The sequence below is a fragment of the Peromyscus californicus genome, unplaced genomic scaffold, assembly GCF_007827085.1.
Source record: "Peromyscus californicus insignis strain IS unplaced genomic scaffold, ASM782708v3 Scaffold_8__1_contigs__length_139910024, whole genome shotgun sequence".
Classification (NCBI taxonomy): domain Eukaryota; kingdom Metazoa; phylum Chordata; class Mammalia; order Rodentia; family Cricetidae; genus Peromyscus; species Peromyscus californicus.
In genome coordinates, this window is record NW_026294606.1 from 54,596,449 (window position 1) to 54,616,437 (window position 19,989).

A 19,989-nucleotide genomic window follows, 5' to 3' on the forward strand; every position below is an offset into this window, starting at 1 on the left:
ACTTGAGTGATTAGCCTGTCGTTTTGGCTTCTCTTGTTTCCGGCCCGGAGCTCCAGAGCCTGACTTACTATCCCAGTAAAGGCAAGGCAGTTTGGGGCTGAGGAATGCGGCACAGGTGGTAGAGTACGGGAAGCCTTGCCTTTGGTCCCCAGCACAGAAAACTTGGAAGAAGAGTCCCTGTGATCCGGGCACTCAGGAGCTGGAGGCAGGAATAACAGGAGCCTAAGGGCATCCTCTAAGTTCCAGGCCATTCTGGGCTGCAGGAGACTGTCCCCTAAGGAAAAAGTAAAATAGATAAAAGCCAAAGAAATGAAAGGAAAGATTTTATGCTAACTAGTGGACTGTCACCATTTTTTCCTTCCTGATACATACTCCTCCCCACTCTTCCCTTTGCTGGAAGAATGATGACTCTTATTGCCTGAAAGAATGCACTCCCAACTTCTGATGTTTAAAGTGAGAGATGCTAAGCGGTGACCCCATGAAACACTTGTCTAGCCTCTGCTCTTCTTATCCTGATTGTGAGCACTTGTCTGGTGCTTTAATCCGGGTAATACTTAAGCGCTTGCAATGCATGGACAAAGCCAGCTGGTGAGATTCCTGAACTTGACAACCGGTCACGTATCAGTGCTGATGTTTTTCAACATCTCTTGGTTGCTCGTTGTCATCAAGTGCCACTCCTCCTGTTCTGCTGCTGGCTTCCCCTTCCCCTCTCAGTGTTTCAGAATTCAAGCAATGCTATCCATATTTCATTCAAGCATGTCACTAGGATTTTTAACATAACCGTTTGTGGGCATTTGAACTTCCTTAGTACCCAAACTAGTTAAGCACTAAATCTGCCTAAACCTAAGAGCAGTGGCGTTTGAGGGTGGAGCTGTGTGGCATCACCACATGCTATCTCCTGCAGGCTGTTCACCAGCACACTCTGTCAGGCCCAGCCCTTGTACTAACAAGCGTGACTCTTAACTGCACAGGTTAACTTACGCTGATTTATGAAAGGCCAATTCATATGGTCAGTGCCTGCCTTTTTCACTGGAACTGGCTAGGATATGTCGTGGGTAATGAAAATAACTGCAGGTGTGAGTACTGTTTTCTGTTCAATGCTAAAACTATGCTAGGTCTTACACTAAATTTATATGCCATTTTTGACCTGGTAATCCCTACAGCTGTCGTCATGACATGGTTTCAGACAGTCTAAACACACAACATTGTCAAATTACAACAGAGTGGACTCTCTCTGCCCACTGCTGCCATCTTCACTGTCACCATGGCAGCCACAGTGAGGCTGAGTGAGTGCCCACTGAGGACACCGGTGTCATAATCACCCACATAGATTTGACTGTTATCCTGGAGGAAGGCTGACCTGCCTCCTTCCTGCTGTGGCTGTTAGGTTTACAGTGTTGATGAAATTGTGCACTGTTAGCTTTGGCTTAAAGAAATCTAATAATGCCAGAGAACTAAATAAATCAAGTCAGTGTATTAGCGGTTTGCTCACGCTCCAGGTACAGGACTACACAATGGCTTGCCATGTTCCAACCTATTTTCAAGCTGACCCAGCCTTACCAAGGACAAGTTCTATGGCTTCTTCCTCCACAGGAATTTTCCATGAAGTAATTAAGCCACTGAGAACATTTTTTATGTGATGACTGTGAAGTTCTTCACTTTAGTTCAGAGCCTTGGGAGAGAGACAGATCAGAGCCCTCCAGGTCGGAGAAGGAAACACTCTACACTCTCAGGTTCTGCATGGGCCCTTTGTGTGGGCAAAGTCAAGCCAAGGGCCTGACTTTGAAAAATCACTGGGGACCCTGGCATGGTGATTCATGCCTGTAATTCCATCGATCAGGAAGCTGAAACAGGATTCCATGAATCTGAGGTCAGGAAGCTGAACAGGATTCCTTTGAATTCAAGGCGAACTTGGCCTCCAGACGAGTCTGCACTGCAGAGTGAGATCTTGTCTTGGGAAAAAAGTGGGGTGGGGCTAGAGAGAAGGCCCAGTACTTGCTTGTATGTATCTGATTTCAGGGCTGACCACATGGTATTAGATAACCAGTTTCGAGGCTCTTCCCTGGGGAAGACTTCTCTCAGAATTCCTTGGTTGCCTATAGTTCTTTGTGTAGGGTTGAGGCCCTATTAGATTTCTCTCTTTTGTGTTAGCATGTCTATTGAAATCATATACACACTAGTAATGTAGAGGCTGAGCAGGTTATATTTATGTATTTAGGAATATATATATTCATAGACATGCACACATATGTATATACAAATAGAGGGATGCATGGAAGGGTTAGAGGAATGAGAAGGAGGAAAATTATTAAATTAAAATTTAATATATATTTAAATAAAAATAATCCACACGGTGCTTGCTACTATCACAGAGGGCTTCAGTTCAGTTCCTAGCACTTACTTCAGTAGGCTCGCAACTGTTTTTAACTCCAGCTGCAGGGGATCTGATGCCCTCTTCTGCTTCTAAGAGTACCTATACACACATCACACACACACATACACACACACACACACACACACACACACACACACACACACACACACACGCCCCCCCCCCACCCCCAAATAGAACAAAATCTTAGAAAAATTCTGGGTGGTGGTGGCACACACCTTTAATCCCAGCACTTGGGAGGCAGAGGCAGACGGATCTCTGTGAGTTGGAGGCCAGAGCTAGTTCTGTGACAGCAAGACTACACAAAGAAACCCTGTCTTGAAAACTGAAAAGGAAAGAAGGAAGGAAGGAAGGAAGGAAAGAAGGAAGGAAGGAAGAAAAAACCATGGACATAGAGGACTTTTGTTGTCTCTTTTTTTTGTGAGCAGCTAGTTTTGGTCAATGGTTTTTACTAATATAAATGTATGAATATAAAACTAGATAGCCATTCAGAGCCTCTCAACATGCCTGCCCTCAGGCATTTTTTTAGCAGAGAAATTTGGGGATTCACATTGAGACAGCACCCTGCAGATGAGTAGAAACTGCCCATAGATCCATCTAACAAGACTAAGAAAGGAAAAGGCTTGGTTTAATATGAGATGGTAATTTTTTCATATGGCCCTTTAATTTTGAAAAAAAAAAAAGAGATCACTTTGAAAACTACCTATGAGTGGGCTGGGTCTTACTTTGTTTATGGTGGAGTCAACACGTGACTAAACATAGTGGCCACAAGGTTCCCTAAATATAGCAATGCATTCCTTCAGAATCAGTTGATGACCAGTGTGGCGCTGTTCAGTATAAATCAGAGCCTATGACCTGTGTTTTCATGGGAGTGAATGACCTGATAAGAGAAATTCTGGTGGAGGATGGGTCTGATAGAGCCAGCCAGGGGTCTCTTAGGATTGTCCTCTGAAGGAGAGTAAACACAGCTGGTAGCATTTCTTTGGTTAAGAACTTAGTACGAGCTGGGCGGTGGTGGAGCACGCCTTTAATCCCAGCCCTCGGAAGGCAGAGCCAGGTGGATCTCTGTGAGTTCGAGGCCAGCCTGGTCTACTACAGGTTGAGTGCCAGGAAAGGCACAAAGCTACACAGAGAAACCCTGTCTCGAAGAAAAAAAAAAAGAACTTAGTACGATTTTAAAAGGTTCAATGATTTGCTTTTCTTTGGTGAGTCATAAAACTGGCTTTGAAGGCAGAGACAAAATGGAATTTTGGAAAATTGTTTGGCTACATTAAAATAAGTTTCTGTTTCAATAGGGGGAAAAAAAGATCTCACTTTCTACACAATAATAAATTAGAGTAAACTTAGTTCTCCTTATTTGGTAATCTCTTCCTCTTAGTAAAAGCAGCTTAAAGCTGCAGGTGGCAGTTATTTTTCTGATAGGATGTGAGCACAGTGACTTTGCAAACGGAAGAATGAGTCATTTCCTAGCAAGTTACCACGTGTACAGTGGAGTGGAAGCTTTCAATGCGATAGTAATTGAGTCATTCTCTTCTCATTTTTTTAAACTGCTTCCTTCATCATACAGATCTAGATTATGCAAAATATTTAAATTATTATTGCCAAGCACCTTTAAATGTGTTAAGACTTGTAGAGCATTGTCCTTGTTTTCTAAGTAGCAACATTCTTTGTAAAAAACAAACAAATTTTAAAGTAGCAACTCAGTATTTAGGGCTGGACTAGCACATAGGAAGCCCTGAATTCAGTCCGGAGCACCAAATAAAACTGGGTGTGCCAGTGCAGTGCACACTTGTAACCCCAGTACTTGGGAGCTGGAGGCAGAATCGTCAGAAGTTCGAGGCTGCACAATAAATTCAAGGCCAAAACCAAACATTTAAATTACAAGAATAAGAGGAAAGGGAACATTTCTGTTCACTGTGTGGCATAATTAAATAGTAGAACAGCCTGTAGTGGCTGAGTGGGGAGCAGTTCTGTAATTGTGGATGCTGCAGGAATACTGTGGACAGTGATACTACAAAAGGTTTACCTGAATCCAGCTCTGAGACAGTCTCAGGGCACTTTTTGACCTCCAACTATTTCAGAAGAAGCATTGCCAAATTCATCTTATGAGGTCACAATTACCCTGATACTCAAACCACACAAAGACTCAACAAAGAAAGAGAATTGCAGACCAATTTCCCTGTGAGCATAGATGCAAAATTTCTTGCAAACCAAATCCAAGAGTGTATCAAAAAAGATCATCCACCATGATCAAGTAGGCCTCATCCCATAGATGCAGGGATGGACCAACATATGAAAATCAGTCAATGTAATCCACCATATAAATAAACTGAAATAAAAAAAACACACACACATGATCATCTCATTAGACTCTGAAAAAGCCTTTGATAAATTCAACATCCCTTCATGATAAAACTCTTGGAGAGATCAGGGATACAAGGGACATACCTAAACATAATAAAGACAATATACAGCAAGCCTACAGCCAACATCAAATTAAATGACACTGGGCGGTGGTGGTGCATGCCTTTAATCCCAGCACTTGGGAGGCAGAACCAGATGGATCTCTGTGAGTTCAAGGCGAGCCTGGGCTACAGGGTGACTTCTAGGAAAGGTACAAAGCTACACAGAAACCCTGTCTCGAAAAACCACAAAGAAAAAAAAAATTAAATGGAGAGACTCAAAACAATTCCACTAAAATTGGGAAAAAGACAAGGCTGTCCACTCAGGATGCTTTTTGACCTCCAGCTTGTTCTCTTCCTCAGTGTGCAAGCTGTGACCATCTTCTCTCCTTGTGCCTCTTATTTACCCTACCATTGAATGTCAGATCTTATTGCAATGGGCCTTTGTGTGGGAGCTTGGCCCGTCCTCATGCTACATTGTGTCAAAGTCCAGTGAGTGTGACTCTGTGTCCTGGTCTTTTGAGAGTGCTCCTGAGTTATGGCTGTCACTCTGGCTGCACCTTTCACTCTTTGCTTTCTGACTCTTCTGAGCTTGTGAATTTGGATGAAGACACTGGCATTCTAGGTTGAATGCATTTCATCATAGTGGGGACTAGGATCTGACACACGGACCCCTCATGCCCCCAGGCCACTGTTCTACTTGTTCATTTCCTTCCCTTCCAGGCTTTGTAGAAATGGATTTTGGAAGAGTTTTTCTTTGTTTTTTAATCATGGTTCTACTCTTAGCCAACACTTGCATCGCACTGTCTTCTAAGAGTCACTTTGAAAACTAGATTCATTGCTGCTTGTGTTTCTAGTTTGTATAAGTTGCGGGTCTATTAATGTAAAGCCCAGCATCTTTTAAAATAGATGTTTATTTTTTCTCATCCAGGGTTACCAAGGCATGGTGGATGGAGGCTCCAATATTGTGGAAGCCACGTGGGAGAGTGTCTCCAGCATTCTACAAGTGGTAGGTGCCACGTTGCTCTTCGTTCCTCTATATTCAAGTCACTATTTTAGTTTGAAACATTTTATGCTCAAGCTTCAGAAAATTCTAAAGTGAGTTCCCATCCCAGCTAGCTAATTATAAACTATAACTAGTTTATTGTTTTAAACTAATTATGAGGACAGAAAACACCCATTGCTTACTGTTTTTCTTGTCTCTGACAAATATCTGACTGACTGAAACGGAGGGAGGATTGATTTGGTTTGTGATTCAGTGAATATAGTCCTTAATGTCAGGAGAGCAAGGTGGATGAGAAGCCCAGCAGTTCAGTCTGTGGTGGCAGGAAGCTTGTGGCTGAGCTTGTAACAGAGGGAGATTCTTCATGGCTTCTCACACCTTAGCTGATAAAAAACAGAGAGCTGGGGCCAGAAGCTGAGGTGCTTATCACCTTCAAAGATCACCCCAGCAACCCACTTGGACTTCAGCCCAGTCTCAAAGTAGCCACAATTCTTCCCAAACATCATTACTTGAGGACCAAGGGTTCAACCGCAGCTGCCTGTGGGGTATACGTCACATTCAATCTACAATATGGGTCAATTAATTATTTTTTTACTTTATGTGTGTGTGTGTGTGTGCCTATGTGAGTGTATGTGCATATGTGTGCACCTGTGCACAGAAAAGCCAGAAAATGATGTTGGGCCTCATGGAGTTGGAGTTTCAGCCATTTGTGGAATACCTGGCTTTTTACATGGGGGCTGGAATCTGAACTCTGGTCCTCATGATTACACATCAAGTAGTCTTAAGCACTGAGTCATCTTCCAGGCCCTTTTATTAAGTCTTAAAAATACCAACATGACCTTAACTCAGGAAGTATCTTTCCAATACAAACTTGTATGTCTCAGCCTCTGCTACTGTTCATTGTGTTACTTCTGGCAATTTATTTTTTTTAAGAGCAGAGGAATGTAGAGGTTACTTCGGTTTGCCATGTGCTCATTGGCAAATCTCTGTGCCCACTGGGTTTTTACTTATCCCTTGGCACCGAGTAAAACAAAGCAGGGGAAAGATTCTGCCTGGCAGCCCCTAGGGCTGTGGATTTAACAGGGACACTTCATCCCTGCTCTAGCTTGAAGCAGACACAGCTAATTTCTGTGTTGTGCACAAGGAAGAAGTAATTGCTACTTCAGGCAAAACAGTTGCCTGCTTTGAATTTAAAAGAAATCTGTCCAGAGAACTTACGCCTCATACATTCCTGGAACATTTTGGCTTAAGAAAGGGTCCAAATTAGTTGAGAAATAAAGAGATGATGTACAAAGAAAAGACTATAAGAAGCTCTTTATTTGTGGCTTGAGCTTCTAAAACCTAAGAATTAATCTCTGACTCATCTTGAGTCCTTTTTTTTTTTTTGAGACAGGGTTTCTCTGTGTAGTCTTGGCTGTCCTAGAACTTGCTCTGTAGACTCCAGGCTGTACTGGAACTGAAAAATCCTCCTGCCTCTGCTTCCTGAGTCCTGGGACTAAAGGCATGCACCACCATGTCTAGCTTGAGTACTTTTTTATTGTTGCTGTTGTTGTTTTCGAGACAAGGTTTCTCTGTGTAGCTTTGGAGCCTGACCTGGAACTCGCTTTGTAGACCAGAATGGCCTTGAACTCACAGAGATCCGCCTGCCTTTGTCTGCCCAGTGCTGGGATTAAAGGCATGCTCCACCACTGCTCAGCTTTGAGTACTTTTTTTAATATAAATAAAATTGGCAAATTCACTCTGAAGGTGCTAAGGGGGTGTGCACTTTAACAAATGTCCAAGACGCTGAGATTACACTTGGAATTTTCTTGGCTTTGCTACATACCCGGAAAGAGAGTGAAGGATATTTTGGCCCATCCATAATTAGGCAGAGTAATGCTTTCAAGAGTAGCTCATTACCAACACAGAACATTCTCATTCTGCTGTTGTGATAGAGACAGCAAAATAGGAAATTGCACTTGTCATTGTGAATGGCAGGTTTGTTGAGAGGCACAGATTAACTCTTACTCTTTTTTTTTTTTTTTTTTTGAGATAGAGTTTCTCTGTGTAGTTTTAGTGCCTGTCCTGGATCTCGCTCTGTAGACCGGGCTGGCCTCGAACTCACAGAGATCCGCCTTGGCTCTGCCTCCTAAGTGCTGGGGTAAAAGGCATGTGCCACCACCTCCCGGCTCTAACTCTCATTCTTGAATATAGCCCTGACCTCCAGGAGGATAGCCACTCCGGGACTAGAACTTTAAATGAAATGGTGGAAACCGCACACCTTTCATATTCCTTTGGTTTATTGACCTGACTCTTAAGAGAGCCAGGTCACCATCAGGAGACAAGACAGTTTTGTTCTTCAGGTAATGACTGATGTCCCGTGGGTTGCTGACACATCTTTTTCCCTCTGTGTGTACCTGGTCCAGTTCATACCATATAGGGACAACTTTGACCCAAACCAGCTGGGAGGCTGTGGTAACCCTGTAGACACTTGCTCTGTCTGTCCATTCAGCTGAAGGTTGATGTCCATTCGTCTGTCAAGGACATCAGGCTAGTGTGTTTCTTCATGGATTTCCAGAGAGGAACTGAAGTGAGGAACTCAGACTTTGACAGTAGACTGATTGAAGAGATGAAAATGAGGAAAACGTGTGGAATGTTCTACACGTAGAGTCAGTCAATCCATGCCTGTGCTGATCTGACTTCCCAGCAGTGAGCATGCTTTATGTCCTCTCCAGGGTGGGACAATCATCGGCAGTGCCCGTTGCCAAGCCTTTCGCAGCCGGGAAGGGCGTCTGAAAGCTGCCTGTAACTTGGTGCGTTTGGGCATCACCAACCTGTGCGTGATCGGTGGGGACGGAAGTCTCACGGGAGCCAACATCTTCCGGAAGGAGTGGAACGGACTTTTGGAAGAGCTGGCTAAGAATGGTGCGTTTCCGTTTCCGTTTCAGTTTCCACTCCTATTACTGCCTTTCTTTGAGTTGCCTGCTTCACGTTTCCCCATCTGCTTTTCAGGAGCCTGTGAAGTCATACATTATGCCTTCTTTGAGGGGGATGAAAAAGGAGCTATTTTATTTATAATTGCCATGAGCATACATACTTTTGAGCGAATTTTAAATTTTCACTTAATTTTAGTTTTTGAAATCTTAAAAATCTCAGGGACAGATGCACATGATACCTGCCTTCTAAGTGCTGGGAGTAAAGGTGTGCATCACCACAACCAGTCCCATTTCATTTTCAGCTGGAGCAAAACTGTCTGTGGTTTTATTTCAGGATTTGGTACACAGGATTTAAATCTGTACCTCAAATAGAAGCAGTAATAACAATAAGCCCCACTGTGTGCTAGGCCTATGGACTCTTTATGACAGTAATCATATACACCCCCATTTTCTATGCCAAGCTACTGTGACCGTGGTCTGGGTACATACTGGGCCCTTGGATGCTAATGTCCACACTTCCAGCCATCATACTGTATTCCTCCTGCTATGCTGGGATGTTTCCAAACTTATGTTGTTACAAGAGTTTTATTAGAAGATGTTGATCTGCTTTTACTCATTTTTTATTTTGAATTTTGAATTGCTTTGGCTGTTACTTAGGAATGGATGTCTGAGAACTCTATATGAATCGCTGTCTCTGTCTCTTTAAAGCTGGTATTATATAATTCCAATTCTTTATCAAGTATAACTAACAAGAGTATGTTGCTCAAACACACGTGATGCAACTTGATGAAAATTGGAAGCTTGTGATAAAGCATATGTCCTCAAAACCCAAAAAAACTTCAAAAATACGTTGCTGTGAGTCCGAGGCCAGCCTGGTCTACAGAGCTAGTTCCAGAATAGCCAAAGCTATACAGAGAAACCCTGTCTCAAAAACAAACAAACTCTAATCAGGAAATAGAGCAGAGAGGCCTTACTCTATCTTTACATTCACCAGCCCATTGGTGGCCACAGGTAAAAGCCTAGGAACACCCCCTCACCTCACCCCTACACTATTCTAATTTCATCTGTGTAGAACTACCTGACAGATGTGTTTATCTTGGTGAGCTAGCTGTACACCTACTAACTAGTTCCATGGGCATCTTTAAGAAGCCTATATCAAGGTGACCATAAGATTCTAAAGTACTTAACTATGAAATTATGATGTGTCCTTATTGAAAGTCATTATTGTCCAAAGCCATTGCTAAGAAAAATTTAAGTTTTTATTTTAAATTGAAAGCTTTGGATTTATTTTTATTATTTTTTTTTTTATAATTCAGGGTTCTTGTTTAATGTCCAGTGCCAATTTATATTTTGGGCAGTTCCTTCTGTCTTCACCTGGTATGTTGATTCAGGCTGTGTATAGTTCGGAGGAAATTCATAAAAACTGGAGCTTAGGGGATGCCATGGCCATTGTCTTTCACATCTGGTGGGGCACAAGGAGACGTGGCAGCTCTTCCTGGCTATAAATTGTGTTTCTTGTCTCCACTGCAGGGGAGATCGATAAAGATGCAGTGCAGAAGCACTCCTACCTCAACGTTGTGGGCATGGTGGGCTCCATTGACAATGACTTCTGTGGCACAGACATGACCATCGGTACAGATTCAGCTCTGCACCGAATTATTGAAGTTGTTGATGCCATCATGACCACTGCCCAGAGGTAAAAGGACTTACAGAAATTAGTCGGTTACCATGTTAGGATTATTCTAAGTGTGCTTATGGAAGAGAAACTAGAAAACAGAAAGAAACAATAATTATCTAAAGCCCTCCACTCCCAAGGGTCTTCTTGTGGAATAATAAAAAAAAAGAGAGAGTGATTTAGTGAGTTTGGCACACTTGTTAGTGTAGTGAGCCATTATAGTGTCGATTTTAGGATTCTAAGGTCCAGATGGACTGTGAGTAGATCATTAGCCGTTCATCTGCAGTGATGTAGACCCACAAGGAGGCATCACCAACAACGTTCTAGAGCATCTTGGAGTTCCTGGAAGCATTTTCATGAAAATCATGTGATGTTGTAAGTCAGACAAGCGCCTTCAGGTTGCTTGAGGCTTAGGAGATTGGAACAAGCATTATCGAGGGAGGCTGGGACCTCATGGATTCCTTTATGTGTCTGTCTGGTTCTCAGCTGCCCTCTGTCCTCTGAACTCTGTGACACTGGAAAACCACATCATCTCTTCAGGACAGGAAGGATGGCTCAGAACAATTGGGTTTTTCCATTGAAGGAAAGATCGTCATTATGTGTTGATGGAGCTGGTTTGTAACATTCATGTTCATGTGATTACATGGATATAGCCAGCCTATGGCTTTGCCAGATTGGATTTAAACTCCCAACTTCATAGCCTCTCCAGTTCCGAGATTACAGATATGAACCTGGCCAACCCATGGTTTTAAGAAGTATCCAACTTAGTTCATGGTGATGCTTTTTAGAAAAGGGCACAGGAGAGCACCTTAAAAGTGTAGAGAAGTCTTAGGGAACAAGTGATGGATATAAAGTATGTGACTTGAAGCAGTCCTGAGGATGTGATGTGGTTCATGGAGTGTTTGCCTAGCATGCAGGAAGCCCTAGGTTTGATTTCCAGTACCACACAAGCTGGGGGTCCTGCCATATGCCTATAATCCTAGCATCTTGGATGTGGAGACAGAAGGATCAGAAGCTCAAGGTTACCCACCCTTGGCTTTACAGAGAGTTCAAGGTCACTGTGAAGAGCGTGTTTCAAAGAACAAACTCCTCCCCAAAATGCAGTTATAGCAGCCTCATTACTCCTTGCAGTAGAGCTTGCTTTTTTTTTTTTTCCAGAGCTGAGGACCGAACCCAGGGCCTTGTGCTTGCTAGGCAAGCGCTCTACCACTGAGCTAAATCCCTAACCCTGAGCTTACTTTTTGTAGAAAATGAGTCAGCTTTTGGAAGCTTGGTGCCAGCCATAGTTGAGAAGCAGATATTCTCTCTGTCTCTGTCTCTCTCTGTCTCTCTGTCTCTTTCTCTCGACTGTAAGTATACTTTTCTTGCTGTGAGTGGTAACACGTACCCTTTACCTCTTTTCCAGCCACCAGAGGACCTTCGTCCTGGAGGTGATGGGGAGACATTGTGGGTAGGTATCTGCAGACACCATCCTGGTTGGTACAAACCCTAGCGGCATCTATGTGAGTGCTCCTCACCATGCATTGAAACAGAGGGCAGTCACAGAGGGAAAATCTCCTGCAGGATATCAAGGACTAGAGCGGCCCAAGGTTGTCTCCAAGTGTGGGTGGCACACTAGCTTTGCAAGCAGGCTTTTTCCTGCCAGTGTATTAATTATTCTTTTCCCCACATAGTTACTTGGCCTTGGTGAGCGCCTTGGCTTGTGGTGCGGACTGGGTGTTCCTTCCGGAGTCTCCACCCGAGGAAGGTTGGGAGGAAAACATGTGCTTCAAACTATCAGAGGTAATTGGGAGTCTGGATGGGTTGCTTCGAGTAAGGATCCACAAGGCCTTGTAGGGTGGCCAATTTGGATGACTTCTTTAAACACTTGACAACTTGCTGCTCGTAAAACGAGGTCAAGCCCGTTGCCAAGGCTCTGCCTGCGTAGGCTGTGTCCTGTGCAGTTCTCTTTCCGACGTTGCCATGGAGAAACAGCTGGAACCGTTGATTGTCTCTCATTCAAAGCAGTAGTTGTGTTTCTAGGTGGCTCTCGCACCATGAGATGAAATCATGGTGGTAAAATGAAGTCAGAGTTACAGAGAAAACTCCTGTTTGCTGTTCAAGATTTCCTCATCGTTGACCTCAGACATGTGTTAGACTCTCTAGTTTTAAATCCTGCCCTCCTCATGCCCACCCCCCAATATGGGGTGAATGTCCTGACTTTTCTTTCCTCCATGTGTGGGGATTTTTAGGTTCTTCTAGTTCCTAACTCTTTTGATCCACGTTCCTCTCTCCCCCTGTCAAGAGTTTGTTGTACGTTGTCTTTCAAAGTACAGTTGCTTATTAGGGGAGGGCAGATATCCCTGTATGAAGGCCCAATATAAACAGTGTGGGAGGCCTCTTTATTGTCATGCATAGCTTTCAGGGCAGAGATATTAACAAGTACGTAACTCTTCTGTCCCTTATTTTTGAAGCAATGTTATCACTGTTGTACAAGAAAATTATGTAAGCATTATATCACAGACCAGTTTTATTTATGGTCAGCAAGCACATAAGTACTGCTTGGAAAACGCCGTGCATGTGTGGGCAATAAAATGTTGCTTTCGAGTAACGATCTCAAAGGAGGATAATAATTCAAGACATGAACCAAATAGGTTTTGCTAAAATAAAAACTTATGTGGAAAGCTACTGATTAAAGTTATATCGTGGTAAGAAAAATCAAGCATCCATAACTTGAAATAAGCCACCTATAGTGGATGGCCAAAGTGCAGCCATTGCCACTGGGAGGGGGTGTTCCTTTGCTTTGGTCTTGTCTGATCTGGGGGACATTAGCAGTATCCTTAGATGCCTAATTAAGACAGGTTATCCATACCTGTCCCCATGAGATGAGAGGTATGCCCACTTATTGGCACTTTTGTGTGACCCAAAGACAGGATTGCCACCACACAGGACATCACCTCAGTGGTCTCTACCTCTTTAGAAGGCATATCTGGTCTCCTCATGTCTTCTTCCTGACTTGCCTGAAGCCTGATTGCACAGTGAATTGTCACAGGCCACAGATCCATGGGCAATGATTCAAATATAGGGAAGACTGTTGGGGCCTAGCTGACAGGAAGTATGCAGTCAGTCTATGTGGTTGGACTGGTCCTTCAGTTTCTAGATACTCACTTTAGATTTAAAGAAAATTTCTTCATGGAATCCCATCTAAAAACCTGCTTGGATTCTAGACCTCATACACTGTGCTTTCAAATACGATAAGACCAGAATACATCGCCTTCCATCCCCCAAGTTTTGGTTGAGTTAGGACAGAAATATTTGATATCTTTGTATCTGTCATTTGTTTTTATGGGTCACCAATATAATACTTCAAGAAGTTTACCCAATATTTTAGAAGATTGCTTAGCCTGAGAAACAATTTCCACAACATGTATTTAAGTGTAAAATGTAAAAGAGGTTTTCAGGTTTCAGAATCCCTTGGCCTGGCTATTGGGTGTACCACTATTAGGATGGCTTTGATCAAATAAACTCACCTTTCCATGTCCAAAGGTGCTCCTCCCTTATGTGTAAAATTACATTCCTTAATTAATTCCTAGTGATTTTGTGAAAGTCAGTGGATCAATAAATTCAGTCTAGATACCAAACATGGAGGCACTCATTAAGTTGTAGTGGCATGATGCCTATTTTCCTACTTGAATATACAGAGGATTCCATTGTTTGTATTTGCATTCCCCACACATGTATGTTCATGTGTGTGCAGGTACACATGCGTATGAAGATATTGTAGTTTGTTTCTCTGTTGTGATAAAACACTGGACCAAAATGAACTTGGAGAGAGAAGGGTTTACTTTAGTTTACAGTCCATCATCTAGACAAGTTAGGGCAGAAGCTCAAGGCAGGAACCTGGAGGCAGGAACAGAAGCAGAGATTGCAGAGGTCTCTGGCTTACTGGCTTGCTTCCTCTGGATCATATTCAGCTATGTTTCTATGTAGGCCAGCCCCAGGGATGTAAGGGATGTCATGGCCCACAGTAGGCATAGACCTCCTACCTCAAATAGCAATCAAGAAAATGCCTTTTGGGTCCTGTTCGTCAGACACTGTCTTCCTGTTTTCTCTTTTGGAGACAATCTCTAATTGGCGAATCCCAGGGATCTACCTTCTGTCTCCACTTTCCCAGCTCTAGAGTTACAAGTTTGTCCCATTACTTCCCCAGCATTTTTTTTTTTAAAAAACAAAACAAAACAAAAAAATGCTCTGGGAATCAAATTTATGTCCTTGTGCTTTTAAGGTTAGTATTTCACCAAAAGAGCTATTTCTACAGGCCACAGATTCCACTGTCTTTTAGCCACTTCAGAATATTGTGTTTTGTGGCTGAAGCACACCTATTTAGCCATCCCATATTTATGGGAATTGTCCTTCCAATACTCTTTCAGGCATTGCTAAGGTAATTACCCTGTACTCCTACCTTTATACTTTAAAGAAAATGTTTCTTTTTTTTTTTTTTTTTTTCGAGACAGGGTTTCTCTGTGTAGCTTTGCGCCTTTCCTGGAACTCACTTGGTAGTCCAGGCTGGCCTCAAACTCACAGAGATCTGCTTGGCTCTGCCTCCCGAGTGCTGGGATTAAAGGCGTGCGCCACCACTGCCCGGCAAGAAAATGTTTCTTATCAGCACATTGTTCAAAGCCTGGCACATTTCATAGCAGTCATAACCAAGAACAAAATCTTTGATGCCACATCCCTCTGATCCACATAGGTGTATTAATTGATTCCCTACCTTCAGGCATGGCCAGGGCCCCACACATTATCACTGACCTTTTATAAGGAAGCATATTTTGTTTGGCACTTTATAGAAAGCAAATACATTGAGAATGAGATAACCCACACCATGATATAGTTTCTGTGCACACTTAGGTTTATTTTAGCCTTAAGTGACCTTGTGAGCTAATGTAAGACAAGGTCCCAGAATGTGAGTACATAAAACAGCATACCAGAGTATAAGTACATAAGACAGGGTCCCAGAATGTGAATATATAAGACAGGATCCCAGAATGTGAATACATAAGAGAGTGTACCAGAGTGTAAGTACATAAGACAGAGTCCTAGAGTGTGAAGATATAAGACAGTGTACCGGAGTATAAGTACATAAGACAGGGTACCAGAGTGTGCGTATATAAGACAGGTCCCAGAGTATGAATATATAAGACAGGGTCCCAGAGTATATGAAATGGCAAATAAGGGTAACTGTTTGTCTCAGTATCTGTTAGATTTCTGTTACTGTGGTAAACATCTGAGCTAAATCAACTGTAAAGGGAAACATTTATTTTGGCCCATGGTCTTGGAGGCATTGGCCCATGATTGGTTGATGCCACATCAACCATGTGATCATATCATGAATCATGTCAGGGTTACAGGACAGAAGAGGTCTGTTTACATCATAGTGGCCAAAAGAAAAGAAAGAGGAAAAGGAGTAGTATTGTCTTAGTTAGGGTTCTATTGCTGTGAAGAGATACCATGACCAAGGCAACTCTTATAAAGGAAAACACTTAATTGGGGTGGCTTACATTTCAGAAGTTCAGTCCGTTATCATCATGGTAGGACATGCATCATGGAGGCAGACATGGTGCTGGAGAAGGAGCTGAGAGTCCTACGTTTTGATCTGCAGGCAAAGGAAGTGAACTGAACTAAATGTATCTTCATAGACCTCAAACTCTGTCCCCACAGTGACACACTTCTTCCAACAAGGCTACACTGACTTCAACAAGGCCACACCTCCTAATAGTACTCCTCCTTATGAGCTTATGGGGCCTAATTACATTCAGACAACCACACGTGGGGATGGAGTCATAATCCACCCCACCCCCCCATACACACACACACACACACTCTCTACCAATTACCTAGCCTTCTTTCACTAGGCTCCATCTCTTATATTCTCATCCAATAGTTCCATGGGCTGGGGACAAGCACTCAATGCATGAGCCTTGTGATATTCCAGTATCCTCTCCTGTTTTCTTATCTGTGACCCACCTGTCAGCTCCCCATGCCTGTGATTGAGGAGAATTGTTGGCTTCACAAGAGTAAGTTTAGGACGGTCCATGGGGAGATGGGGAAAGGCTCAAGCATAGAGGGGGCGGAAAACATGATTTGGGACAGGGAAAACTGGGAGAGCCCAGCCTGTGTTTGCTTACTGTTGTGGGGATCACTATCAATGAACATGTCCATATATCCCACCTTAACCCAGGGCTAACTGGGGTCAAGTTCTCATGTGTATTTGTAATGTCATCTAGACTACTAACTCCCTCAGCCCTCGCAAAGGCACCTTTCACCTACTTAGGGGGTTACTGAGAAATCCTCAAGTTAGGCAATGGTTTCTACCTGGAAAAAAGCCATTTCCATTTGGGACACATTTCTCTGGGTTTACTACCATGAAAAACAGATTATAAATTTTAGGAGTTCGAATTTTCTGTTTCCTTAGAACCGTGCTCGGAAAAAGAGGCTGAATATTATCATTGTGGCTGAAGGAGCAATCGATACCCAAAATAAACCAATCACCTCTGAGAAAATCAAGGAGGTAAGCTTGTGTGATGCCTCACCTTTGCGCTGCTGTCAGGCTGGACATAAGCGTGTCAGCATGATTGACAGGACTTAGATTTAGAATATTAACTCAACTTTCATAGCATGGGGAGCATGAAGCTTAAGAGCTCTAGACAGCCAGCATTTCTTGTCTCATGACTCAGTAGTCCTAATGGCACCATAAATAACTTCTCTAACAATAGAGAGAGACAGTTGAGTGGATAAGCATGTTCTTGCGTTAGAAAGGACCAGCTGCTAAGCAGATGTTGCACTGAAGGTAAGGAGCCATACCATACTTGGCAGCCAGTAGGGTCCAGGGGCTTCTCTGGAACAATAGACAAGGTGTCTGATTCCCTCACCAATCAAACTGCCTAGTTGGCTATGAGTCACTGATTCCTCATGTCCCTGAGGAAGGGCAGGGTCCGACTGGCTGCTGCTCTGCTACTTCTTCAGACTGGTGCTCACTCATCTCTACAGGACTTTGACTCCTTCACTAGCATCTCAGAGTCAGTGAGGAACCACAAGCTAGGCTGTGTTGTTTCAGCCCTGAGTCAGGGCCCACAGGCATTACTAATCTGGTTTTACAAGTTTGGTTTTTTTTCCTTCCTTTTTCTTTTATTTTTTAAAAATTCTTGCTAAGTAGCCGTGCTAGACTCAAACTGACCATCCTCTTGCATCCTCTTCCCAAATGTCAGAATTACAGGTGTGACCACCATATTATGCCTCACTTACTGTTTTTTTGTGAGGACTGGAACCCAGGAGCTCCTGTGCCTGGCAAGTGCTTTACCATCGAACCACACCCCCAGCCCTGCAAGCTGTTTTTATCATTGTTGAGTTATGGTTATTCAGTGAGCCGAGCTCGCTTCTCATTGACTCCGGTAGTAGATCTGCACCTCAGCACTAAACCATCACCAGGTGCCAGGGAAAGATCTTCAATGGTGTTTACTGATGGCTCTCTATCAAAGCAGGGCAGTGGGGTTTGTTCCCACTGAAATGAAATTAAGATGAACTCCAGCAGTACTGGACCAAGAAGTGTGAATATATGGATAAAGGTGGCTCTTTTTTATACACAGGGGATAAATAGGTCACCAGCCAGCGCTGCTGTTAGTATGGGGCTGAACTGCCTGGGTTACTCTCTTCTCAGAAGAGCTGTACACTGTCCAGGGAAATGCTTGTAATAGAAATAATGCTTTAAATACAGCTACTTGAAACAGCATTTTTGTAGAGAAGTCGGTGTTACTTATTTTATCTGCTTGCTAGGAGATAAAGATTTTAATTTTAGTAGTCTGACTGTGGTAAGTCTTGTCCGTAACCCTCAAACTCAGGATGCTGAGGCAGGAGGATTGTTAAGTTCAAGGCCAACCTGGCCTATGTACAGTTTCCAGTAACCCAAACCAAATCAAAACAAACAAACGTCAGCAACATCGAAAAGATTTTCTTTACAGTGAAAGCATTATTTGGAAAAACAAATTTCAGAATTGTGTATAGCTGTTCCTGCAAGGAGAAGTAGAGTAATAATCAGTTTTAACATTCATGTCTGAAGACCAAGTCGAGCACCTTTGTCTCGGTGCCAACACCCTGTGCCCTCACTTAGCTTGATATGGTCAAAGTGAGGTCTGTTTTGCTCTCTGTTTTCTGATGGCCATCCTTCTCCACAGCTTGTGGTGAAGCAGCTGGGCTTTGACACCCGGGTGACTATTCTTGGACATGTGCAACGAGGAGGGACCCCTTCTGCATTTGACAGGATTTTGGTAAGTGGGGATGGAAAGTACTGGACATTTTCATGAGGCCTCCTTGAAAGAAATTTAGAAGTACTAGTTTATTATTGTGGAGGCTGACCAGCAGCCTCATCCCTTGAGACGATAGTGGCCCATGTCCTTATTTCAAGGTCCTTTGAGACTTATTGACGTAGGATAATTTCCTGGGCTGAGGTCACAGCTGACGTGGGAAGTCAGTATGCCTACTGAGGGAAGGCATGGGTGCCAGGAGAATAAAACCCAGAATGTAGGAATTCGGTATCCCAAGTGTAAGCTTCCAGAAACTAACGCAAGAGGACAGCAGGCATCCTGAGTCCAAACCCTAAGTTTTTAGTATTACCTGGTAGTTCTTACTGGAATTATTGTTACAGAGATGAATAGAGACAAGCAAGACAGAAGCAGGGTAAAGCCCTGACTGAGTTATTGTTTCACAGCATAGAAAGCAGGCAGAAAGTGAACCTTGGGGTGGTCTCTGTCTGTGCACGCAGACAGTGCCTCCTGAGCATAGGATGAAGGACTCACTAACTTTAGCGATTGTGATTATCATTTGCAGGCCAGCCGCATGGGGGTGGAGGCTGTCTTAGCCTTGCTGGAGGCTACTCCTGAGACCCCGGCCTGTGTGGTATCACTGAGGGGAAACCATGCTGTGCGCCTGCCTCTGATGGAATGTGTGCAAATGGTGAGCTCAGCTACTGGGTGGGCTTGGACATTGGATGGCCACCTACAGGAACAGTGGGTGCTTCAAGCTGGTCTGCTTCAGATTCAGTTGAGCGCTGGGTCAAGTGACCTTTGGAGGGCAGAATGATCTGCCCAGTGGATGATGGCAGCAGGCTTCCTCCGTCACTGTGTAGTGTGTAAAAGCTTCTCCATCTCTTGCTCCTTTTCGGTCGCCACCCATGAGGCACTTCTAGTGGTCATCTCTCGTAAGGATGAGTCCTCTCCACCGAGAACTGGTAAAGAGTCGGTGACTGTTGCCACCTACAGTCACAAATGGTCCACATAGCTCCTGTGTGTGAGCAGCAGGATGAGTGTGGGAAAGTGATCCTGTCAGGAGTCGGTGCTGTAGGTGTGACATGCCTAAGTTCCTCCAGTTTTGTTTTCTGTCCTTTTGTTCCTGAGGCCATTCTGATCTGTGATATGACCTTGGGACAGATTCCAGGAAAGGTGAGATAGGGCCACTCTTTCAGGTGTGTCTACTGATACAAGAAGGAAAAAAATGGATTGTGCTTTTCAAATCAGTTGTTGGGTAGATGCTATTACTTTTCATTTTTCCAAAATTTTTTCATGAAATGTTAC

General features: G+C 43.5%; 1 protein-coding gene across 3 annotated transcripts in view; it reads left to right on the forward strand.

Annotated features, from left to right (window-relative positions):
* The window catches only part of Pfkp (phosphofructokinase, platelet), a 65,337-nt gene that overhangs the window by 20,014 nt on the left and 25,334 nt on the right, over positions 1 to 19,989 (forward strand). For all 3 annotated transcript variants that reach the window (XM_052729341.1, XM_052729342.1, XM_052729343.1), the window contains 8 exons: positions 5,726 to 5,803; positions 8,512 to 8,701; positions 10,243 to 10,408; positions 11,793 to 11,837; positions 12,061 to 12,169; positions 16,839 to 16,934; positions 18,595 to 18,687; positions 19,247 to 19,372. In XM_052729341.1, the coding sequence (XP_052585301.1) occupies positions 5,726 to 5,803; positions 8,512 to 8,701; positions 10,243 to 10,408; positions 11,793 to 11,837; positions 12,061 to 12,169; positions 16,839 to 16,934; positions 18,595 to 18,687; positions 19,247 to 19,372 (903 nt within the window). The remainder of the gene's footprint in view (positions 1 to 5,725; positions 5,804 to 8,511; positions 8,702 to 10,242; positions 10,409 to 11,792; positions 11,838 to 12,060; positions 12,170 to 16,838; positions 16,935 to 18,594; positions 18,688 to 19,246; positions 19,373 to 19,989) is intronic.